Raw genomic sequence first — 10,849 nt, forward strand, 5'->3', positions numbered from 1 at the left:
GAACTGTTTTCCACCTTTTTAAATCTGTTTAAATCTTTCCGATATCTTTTTTACTGCCCGAGATATCCTCAGTTGTTTGGCATATTTAATAAATTTTAAAGCGTCATTATCTCCTTTATGATACATATGAAGCCAAACCCACTTACTTCATTTTAAGATATCTCGGGCAAAACAAACGATATTGAAAAGATTTAAACAGGTATCGAAAAATGGAAAATAGTTTTTATAGAAACCGTTACTAAATATACTCTAACAATTTTCCTTATACAAAAGAATAAGGTCCGAAGAACTAAAAAAAACGGTTTTTTGCGTTTTCTAACGGTAATATCTCATAAACGGGAGCTGATAAGTTGTTTCTGACTTCGGAGTTCAACACACCAAAAACCTTCACAAAAGTATATTTTTGTTTCGGCAACAAAACCCTTCTAAACCAGTGTTATTATTTTTTCAAAATACCCTACCTCAGTTTGTAGCTCAAGTGGTTGATTATTAAAATTTGTATTATCTCCGTAATTTATATTTTTTAATAGATGATAAAAGACTGATATTTGATTTTATTGTTTTCGCTCATTTTTTTTGCGATAGAGAATGCATCATGCCGCAGGAAATGATATCTCATGTTATCATTGATTTCGGGGAAACACTTATTTTTGTATGTCTTGTATGTTTTATTATTATACAAAATCAAAGTAGGTAGAGTTCCAAGAATTATATGTACATAGGTATTTTCTTATGTCTGAAGTTTCAACAATGGGGAACTAATTAAAACTTTTGTCATGTTAACGTCAGTGTAACGTCAGTGTCTCAAATACATTAAGGTGACTATGAGGCAGCACCGACAATATGTCTGTTTCATACTACATTACTGAAAAGAAAACAACAATAATTTTCGAATTTTTTTAGATGACTCAGAACCCTTCGAAGTACTTTACAGATCGACATACATGCACCTGAAGAAGAGAAAATTATACTAAAGGAGATCTGGGGTCGAATTACGGCACACGATTACGATCATACGTTAACGTTTTGACTATTTCTGTCTCTATTTAATTATTAGAAAAGGATAGGGACACATAGCAACCATTCGTTAACGAACGTATGCCGTAATTCGACCCCTGCTTTTGCAACACAAGACTTCAGTTCTTATAGAAATGTAACGTTGCTGAGAGCGTTTTCGTTTATGCCTGGTACGCAGATCGAGCTAAAATTTAGCTGACCTATAGATCCCATAAAAGTTATCGATAATTTGTATGGGATAATTTTGATCGATAATTTGTATGGGAGCTAAAATTTATCTCAATCTACGTACCAGGATAAAAGTATTAAAAATAAGAAAAACAGAATAGGTATCATACGGTTTAAAAGGAAGCTCCGGTTGAAAATTAAAGAAAACTTTTAAGCCTGGTACGCTGCTTGGGCTAAATTTTAGCCAAGATAAAATTCCCATACAAATTATCGATAATTTGTATGGGACTCATTTTGATCCGCGGATCAGCAACTTTCATCTTCTGAAATCGGTGGTAAGGTTCCGGTTTAGCATCCGTGCAAGGTACACATATAAGTAAAAATAGCCACATCCATGCTTGAACCGAAGTTGACCCGCAGGTAATCCGCCGAAATCGGTGGGTTAGATTCCTGATCCGAGGATGAACCACGTTTGTACAATTGGCCCTTAAAGCCTGGTACGCTGCTCGCGCTAAATTTTAGCTCCCATACAAATTATCGAAAAATTTTATCTGAGCTAAAATGAATTCCATACAAATTATCGATAGCTTGTATGGGAATTTTATCTCAGCTAAAATTTAGCGCGAGCAGCGTACCAGGCTTTAGGGTATAATTTGAAATGTTTGGCAAATTAAAAAAACAAATTAAAATTAAAGAGTTAAGAATACCTAATACACCGTACAAATATTTAATCCGTGGATCAGACAACATTTATCTCTTAAAATCGGTATTAAAGTTGAGCTTAAAGCCTGGTACGCTGCTCGCGCTAAATTTTAGCTCCCATACAAATTATCGAAAATTTTTAGCCGAGATAAAATGGATCCCATACAAGTTATCGATAACTTGTATGGGAATTTTATCTCAGCTAAAATTTAGCGCGAGCAGCGTAACAGGCTTAAAGCCTGGTACGCTGCTCGCGCTAAATTGTAGCTCCCATACAAATTATCGAAAATTTTTAGCCGAGCTAAAATGGATCCCATACAAATTATCGATAACTTGTATGAGAATTTTATCTCGGCTAAAATTTAGCGCGAGCAGCGTACCAGGCTTTAAGCACTGGTTTAAGGTCCATATATGCAAAAATAGCCACATCCATACTTGAACCGTTGAAATCAATGAGTTAAATTTCTGAACCAAGACTGAACGTTTGTACAACCTGCACTGATAGGGCCAGTTGCACAAATATTTAATCCGTGGATCAGCAACTTTTATCTTCTGAATTCTGTGATTTTTGGCACTGGTTCTAGGTCCATATAGGTTGAAATAGCTAAATTCATCCTTGAACTAAAGTTGATGCAGTGCTAATCCGTCGAAATCCGAGGCTGAACCACGTTTGTACAACTGGGCCATAGTTACGGTGACCATATTTCTGGAAGCCGAACCCGGGACAGATACAAATTCATTGGATCGTTTTAAAAATATTGATTTTTCAAAAAATTTCAATTTTTTTTAAAGAATTTTCATAATTTTCCCTTATTTTACGCAGCTTAGGTAACGAAATTGTTATCTGTGCTAGAATATATGGAGAGCTTTCAATCGTTTGCCACCTCCATTTATTTGTCCAGGCAATTTTTCTTGCAGAAAAAGTTTTTTGACTTTGGAGACTTAGAAAAATTTTCGTTTTGCTTCAGCAGCGTACTAGGCTTAATGCTTTATCGAAAAATTAGAAAAATTTTAATTTCCAACCAATGTTTTCTTGTTTTCCGTACAAATTATTTAAAATGTTGAATACAAAAATCAGAGAATGTGCAAATACGGGACAATCACGGGACAAATTACAAAATACGGGACACTTATACGTCCCGGGTTTCTTAAATAAAAACCCGGGACAAGCTGTAGAAATACGGGACAGTCCCGGGTAAACCGGGACGGATGGTCACCGTAGCCATAGTGTAATGTAATGATACATTACAAATTGAAGTAAAACATTGTGCTGGATTTTTTCTGTCTCTTACAGTTCACATCTAGTTACTACAAAAATAAATATAAGACACCGGATAAAATCCAGTACAAATTAGAGCTAGGCAAATCGTTCATTTCAAAAGATCGAATCGTTCAAAGATTGATTTCACCAAAGATTCGGTCTTTTCTATCAATCGTTCTTTGGTTCATTTAATCGAAACCATTCCTTTTTCACTCATTTCGTTCTGACAAATGAGAGAAGAAACAAGAAATCGCGTATAACCTGTAATATTAACATTTCAATGCAACCATATAAAACAATTTTTCGTTTATATTTTCTATGAGAGTTTTATTAAAATCTAATTATCTCCGCTTTTTTTTGAAAATATATTTTTGGAAAATTTTAATGGTAAATTTGATTATTAGTTAGGCCCTATGTCTCCGCCAAGTTCAAAACGTCGAAATAGATACATCAAAAATAAAAAGAAGTCAAGGGCAGATATTCGATAGAAATTCCCAATTGAATCCGATTCAATTCAAACTCTGAACCTGATTATATAAACTTGTATCAGTTGTATGCATTGAATCGAAATGATGATTGAGAATGAATGGTATGAACGAAATCCGAGTTCTGAGAGATTTTTTAGATGATTTTTGATTGTGAACGATTTGGATGAACGAAACGTTCTTTTCCACTTCGTGGTTTTTGATTGTAAACGATTTGGATGAACGAAACGTACTTTTCTACTTCGTACTTTCTTATTTTATGAACGAGATTGATATAAGGATTGATTGATTTGGTTTATAGTGATTGCAATCACTCAGAATTTTCGGTGAACGGGTCAAAAAGACCGAATCAATCACGATTGACACAGCTCTAGTACAAATCGAGTCGTGCTTGAGTTAGGAAAGTACCAATCTGGTATACAGTACAGAGTGCTTCTCCGCTTTTTGAAAGAACTAGGTTCCAGAATTGGATTACCAGGTTCTAAAACTAGTGACGTCTGCTATCTCAGACTGTAGTTTATAGTGGCGTCTGCTATCTCAGACTGTAATTTATAGTGGACACTGCTACCTCAGTCAAAACTAAAATTAAGTTTATGAATTTGAATTATATAATGTATATGGATTGAAATTGTATTAAGAAAACTGTATGATGTTAAAATTCTATGAAATGAAGTATTGTAATACATAAATATTGTAAAACATTGCAAACATTGTATAACACCTAGCAAAAAAGTAAACAAATAAAGTGAAGCTCAACCCGAGCCTATGACAAAAAGCTCCGCACAAGAGTAAAGATACCTATATACATACTACACTGAAAATCCTAGTCTGATATTACATTATATATTACATGGTTTTCCGCTGCTCTGTTATTATTTTATTAATTTTACATAAATGTTCAGACTAATATATCTACTTAAAATTAGAGCGTTAGCATACATGGCTTTCTGCTGCACCACTCTAAAAATAGGAACCAATAAAGAATTAAGGTAGGCTCAAAAAACACTGAGATATAAAAGTTTTAAATGTTTTTCGATTAAATTTTGATTGTTTTATTTGGCAAGTAGTTGTCTAGCAACTTTATGATTAAGGTTAAATTGTCTCCAAAGCACTCCATTATCCATAGCACTTTAGTGAATTTTAAATCATTTCTACATTGGCCTAAAATTTGTTTATCGAAAAGCTTCATTGATGTCCACCAGCACTAGAAAATTTGATTAAACCCAACAAAACAATATGAAAACAGTTTGATCTTCATTTTGATGCATTTGTACAATGACTCAAAGCTCCAAGGACAAGGAGTCTTACAAATAAACAATGGTGCAAAATTTTAAACGATTTAATAAAATGCTTAAGCCATTTTAGTAATTTACTAAGTTAAAAATCAGTCTGCTTTTGACTTAGTGAATTGCTTAAATGGATTAAGCATTTAACTAATTTGTTTAAAATTTTGCGCTAATTTCTCAAAAAAATACAACGTTTAAAATCCTAATCTATTTCATAAGATTTCAAATTTATTTATTTATGAATTTAAGATTTTACACCCTCAACACGTTCCGTCCACCAAATCTGTCCCTTTAATGGTGACCACCTTTCTTGACGAATCTCAATCCGCAGTATCCACAAATGTGTGAACCAGGTTTGTCCTGTAGTAAAGAAAGAGAACCAATAACAACTTACACTGACTTCTTCGAAATAAGACAAAATTCATACCAAATTAATGTAAACCTTTGGATGACCCAATGGACCATCTCCGCCATCGCAATAGACAACACGTTCGGTGCATTCTTTTGGTGGAATCTCATCGATCAGTTTAATGCCCCAATTTTCATTCACATAACGTGTGGCATTTGTGAAACGTACATTACGGTAGTCATCCTTTGGGAACACCTACAAAATCAAAACAACAAAAATATAATAAAGAAAAATGTTTGCGTAACATCATCGCGACATGGGATTCTAATTTGATTTTCTCTTCTGTGTCATCAGTTATTCGTTGGATTTTCTACTTACTTGACCAGTATGTGTTACTTTATCTAAATCATTTTTAGATGAGAATTGTCTAGCACTTCCAATGGCAGCTACTTTGAGTGGTGACTTGGTCAAAAGATGCAAATCCGAGATGATTTTCTTGCAGGCCATTCTGGATTTTTGGTTCTCTGCTGAATTTATTTTTTTTTATCACGACTGGTTGATTTTGACAGATGTCAAAAAATGAGAAATGTCAAATGAAAATGGTTGTATTCAGTGAAAATTTCCCTCTATTAAAATAAAGTGTGTAAATTTGTTGATGGTTTGTGTATTTGATAAACTATCCTCGTTGAATGGATTCAATAACAGGGTGACAGTAAATTGTAAAAATTATTATTTTACTTGCGATATAGGTACTATTAAGTTATGCATTCGTACAAAACAAAAGAGTTGAGATAACAATTTTCCATGACATTAAGATGATAGAGAATGCCAAAACAGTAGGTCCCAGAAGTCCGTCTGTCAGTCTGTCTGTATGTATACGAAGTTGCAGCCTAAACGGATGGGCCGATATTAATGTCAAAATTGGTACCTATCACCTATGTATCTTTATGCCGACTTTTCACGAGTCGATCTTAGCCTCGGTCGACTATTATTTTTCTATGGGGAATGTCACTTTAGTCGCCTGCGACTTACGTTCGACAAGAATCGACTCGTGAAAAGTCCCCATTATATGGCAACTCTCCAGAGAGGTTTTTCTTTTTGAAATTAACTTTGTTTGACCAAAAATAACGGTACTTGTCACATACCGTTAACAAAATTCAAGTGTAAAGCCTGGTACGCTGCTCGCGCTAAATTTTAACCAAGATAAATTTCCCATACAAGTTATCGATAATTTGTATAGAACTCATTTTAGCTCGGGAGCTAAAATTTAGCGCGAGCAGCGTACCAGGCTTAAGTTTTAAGACAAGTTCTCTCTTTTAATGAATAAAACTTTTTTTGAAAATCAAGGGGCACGGTAGTGCCCAGCCAAGTTCTCTAGCAACTTTGGCACTACACCCTTATTTACAGGAAACAACTCAGGCCATTTTCGACCGCCCTCTAACTTCCACACCAAAGATGGCAGAATATTCAAATTCGCTACATTAGTTGAGCTGGCCGAACCCAAATTCCTCACAAAATTTCAGCTTCTTAGCATGAGTGGTTTCTAAGATATAGGACTTCAAAAATCGCGAAAACCGTAACTGACTCACTGACAGATCATCAAAATTATGGAGAACTTCCCGCTATCGTAGAAACTTGAAATTTTACATGGTGATAGGACTTGTGGTTTATACAAAGGAAAAAATCGAAAATTTGGGATTTTCAATTCAGGGGGTGTGGTAACCGCCCATTTTTGCCGAATTTTCATCAATTATTATAGAGCACTTCTGATTATCGTAGAATCTTGAAATTTGGTAGAATGGTAGAGCTGGTGGTTTATATAAAGGAATAAATTTTATACTTGAGAATTTTAGCCAGGGGGTGTGGTAACCGCCCATTTTCTCTAAATTTTATCAAATTTTTTAGAGCACTTCTGATTATCGTAGAATCTTGAAATTTGGTAGAATGTTAGAGCTGGTAGTTAATATAAAGGAAAAAATTTAATCGTAGAATCTTGAAACTTGGTAGAATGGTAAAGCTAGCAAGTTATACCAAATACAAAATTTAAAATTTGAGAATTTTGGATAGGGGGCCCATTTCTGCTTAATTTTCATCAAATATTATAGAGCATTTCTAACTGTCGTAGAACCTTAAAATTTGGTAGAATGTAGATTTTAGAAATGTAAATTTTAGAATTGTAGACAAGGGGCGTGGTAACCGCCCATTTTCTCTGACTGTTCATCAATTATAGAGATTTTAAGTTGTACAGCAATACCTTGCAAAAAGTAGTGAAATCACAACATGTTAAAAAAAGAGCCAAGTTCTCCTATGTTGAAATTATGCTGGCACAAAAAGTACTGAAATGTAAAAGTGTACCAAGTTCTAAAGCTTGGCTTTAAATTTGTATAAATAAAATGTTGATTGTTCTCTTGACAATTTTTCTTAATATTACCGATTTTTAAAGCTAATTGAAAAATTGCCAAGCAAACAATAAGCATTTTATTATACAAATTTAAAGCCAAGCTTTAGAACTTGGAACACTTTTCCATTTCAGTACTTTTTGAGTAACAATATTTTTGTTATTTTTAAAATATGTGTATAACTCTAAACGGTCAAATTCAAAATTCATATAAATTAAGAGCTCATTTTTGATCACTTTCAATGCAGCCCTATTCCTCTCATCTCACCACTTCATATTCATGACCCAACATACTCTCTCAGTGAATGCTGAAGTTGTAAGAACAGGTAGTAGGTATATAGCTCACAATTTTTGCATTTACCAATATAATTCATCGAATTAAAAAGAAATAAGAAGCTTAACTCAAACAAAAATACCTTTATTTTTTACAAGAAAAAATCTAATGTTTTGAGGTCTTAAACAAAACAAAGTAAAATAGAGAACAAAATTTGAATTTAAAATAAATTAAACTAATATTTGAAAATCAAGAAAAATAGCATCAGCTGCGTTTCATATTTTTGTATTAAAAAAAAAAAACAAAGTTTAATTTTTTGAAAAAAGCTTACTCCTTCCTTTTATTCAATTTCGTTCGAAAACAGAATTAAAAAAATTAAATTTTAAGTCTGACTAATGGCGTTTTCGATTGGCAGTCCGGAAGCGTCCGGAATCATTCTGAAAAAATTTTATTCACACAAAACTGTCAGTTTTGTACGAATAAAACGCTTTCAGAATGATTCCGGACGCTTCCGGACTGCCAATCGAAAACGCCATAAGAAACAAACAAAACAAGAAGTCATACTAAAACAACGACCAAAATTATAGTGTTTTGTACTCTCTAAATCACAATTGTTCATATTTAGTAATTATAAGGTCGAATATTTTAAGTTTCGTTTTCTTTTTCATTCAATTATCTTTAGAAATATGAAAGTTATCCACCAATTTGTAAACGTTAAGATGTTTATGTAGTGGTACACTTAGCCTTAAGTAAAAAAAGAGTATTTTGACCTACTCTATCAGAGTTATAGATTATAGAGTACAAACACGTGGAATAGAGTACAATACTCTTTTTTAGAGTACGATTGGCAACCCTATGAACAGATGACAGTTGTAAGTTTTTTTCCGCAAAAACAATGGGCTGCACATTGTTTTGCGAGAAAAAAAAATCGTGGTGTATACAAAAAAAATAATTTTGGATTTTTAAAAAAATTTTGAATTTAATTTTTTTTTAAATCAAATTTTTGGAAACCAGACATCAAATTTTTTGAAATTTTGGTTTTAGATGTTGATTAGTGATTTCTAAAAAAAGCCATACCAATTTTATTTTAAAACTTTTTTTCCAAAAAAATTATTTATACAAAATTAGTTTTTTTTTAAAAAACGGCTCTAACGATTTTGAAATTTTTTTTGTCTAAAAATACATCTTATAAAACAAATGAAATTGCATAATTGTTTTGGAGGGCACTTTGATTTCACATATTGTTTTATTTATTTGAAAAATGATTTTCCAGTGTTTTTTTTTTTTTTTTTGGTTAGATTTAAGAAAATATGATTTTCATAGAAATTTCTTTTATTTTGATGGGATAAAATGTATTTTATAGTCATTCAAAAATTTTATCGCCAGTGATAAAAGTTACAGAACAGGGGCACAGGCCTTACAATTCATTTTGGATCAATTACCGAAATTGCTTAGAACTTTCTTTCACAGGAAATCCACAAGCTTATAGAATGTGACGAATAGCGTTAAATGGCCTCACAGATACCATCATACAGAAGCTTTAACTTCGATAAGGAGATAATAACTTGCATTTGATGTTTAAATAATGCCTTATAGAGGTTATTGTAAGATGTTGAATTTATGAATTAAATAAAACAGATTTTATTGAATTGAATTTGATTTTGTTTTTTTTTTTAATGTTTTCTATTTAATTTTTCCTACTTTTTTTGACATTCTTTGCTTTTCTGTTTTTCTGAAATGATAAGAATTTTATTTTAGTTGAAAAATAAGACATTTTTAATGATTTTTATGATAATTTTTTTTAAACTTGGTGATAACGTTTCTTTTGTTATAAGAACTTAAGAACCTAAATAGTATAAAAAATTATCTTGAGTTAAAGGGTTTAAAAAAAAAAAAGGATGAAATTCAGAATAAGTCCAACAAATACTAGGACAAAAATGGTAGGTACCGTAATGAAAATATGGTAAAAATATTTCAGTTATAACAGAAACCAAAAATCTAACCTGTCTTTAAAAAAATTTTAGGCGAAAGGATGTTTTTTTTGGGAAATCAGGAAAATCCTTAATAAGTCCAATAAAATCAATGGTTTACAGGTTCCCTTGCAAAATTTATTAAAAATGTTGTCTTCAACATACGAATAAAATGAATCTAAGGTTTTTTTTCATGTGCTTGGGTATCTTTTTAGATGTGGACAAAATGTGGGTAAATTGTAAAAAGTAAGTAATAATACTGGTAACCTGGTACCTACCCCATTGAAATTCAGCAATTATGTTACTTTTGAGATAACATCCAAGAATCTTAAGTGTCTATAAGAATATCATGGTTAAAAGGGTGTTTTTTTTTTAAGAGTAACAAATATTGATGGGTCAATCTAATGAACTGTGGTTAAAAGGTTGAATTTGAGATAGGAAGGAAGAATAAAGAGTTTTCATAACAAAAATTTATGAAATGGGTTTTTTTTTTTTGAATAGACAGTAAATTCTGTATTTCTACAGAAAGCCAATGGTTCGTGTATAACGTCTTAGAACCTAAGTATAAACGTTCAATTTGTCATCGACAAAAATCAAATCAATTAGGAACTGTTATAAATTGGCATGTTAATCTGGCACTCAGATCTAACCTCAATATGAATTTATATAAACACCAATGCAAACATTAATAAAAAATTAAACCCAACATAATCAAGACATCCCCAATATGAATTAAGATCGAAAACTTTTTTCAAGTTGAGACACTTTCAATTGGCTAAATTGAAATGAATTGCTACTTTGTATGAATAACGATCGCTTCTTTTCATAACACATCCAACTATAATGTAGCAGGTGATGATGGTGCAGCTATCAGAAGATCCAATCAACTGGCCGATAAAAACGAATTCCCTTAAATCAAATTACAAAAAAAAAAACAAA

At 32.1% G+C, this 10,849-nt stretch overlaps 1 protein-coding gene across 1 annotated transcript; it reads right to left on the reverse strand.

The window, feature by feature from the left end:
• Positions 1-5,112: 5,112 nt before the first annotated feature.
• On the reverse strand, positions 5,113-5,823 carry LOC129905130 (NADH dehydrogenase [ubiquinone] iron-sulfur protein 6, mitochondrial). The gene is made up of 3 exons (XM_055980523.1): positions 5,647-5,823; positions 5,347-5,523; positions 5,113-5,279 (listed from the first exon to the last, which is right to left on the reverse strand). Exons 1-3 carry the CDS (start codon positions 5,773-5,775, stop codon positions 5,211-5,213), a joined length of 375 nt encoding a protein of 124 aa, XP_055836498.1. The 5' UTR covers positions 5,776-5,823; the 3' UTR covers positions 5,113-5,210.
• Between the last annotated feature and the right edge of the window lie 5,026 nt (positions 5,824-10,849).

Source organism: Episyrphus balteatus, chromosome 1, assembly GCF_945859705.1.
Source record: "Episyrphus balteatus chromosome 1, idEpiBalt1.1, whole genome shotgun sequence".
Lineage (NCBI taxonomy): Eukaryota > Metazoa > Arthropoda > Insecta > Diptera > Syrphidae > Episyrphus > Episyrphus balteatus.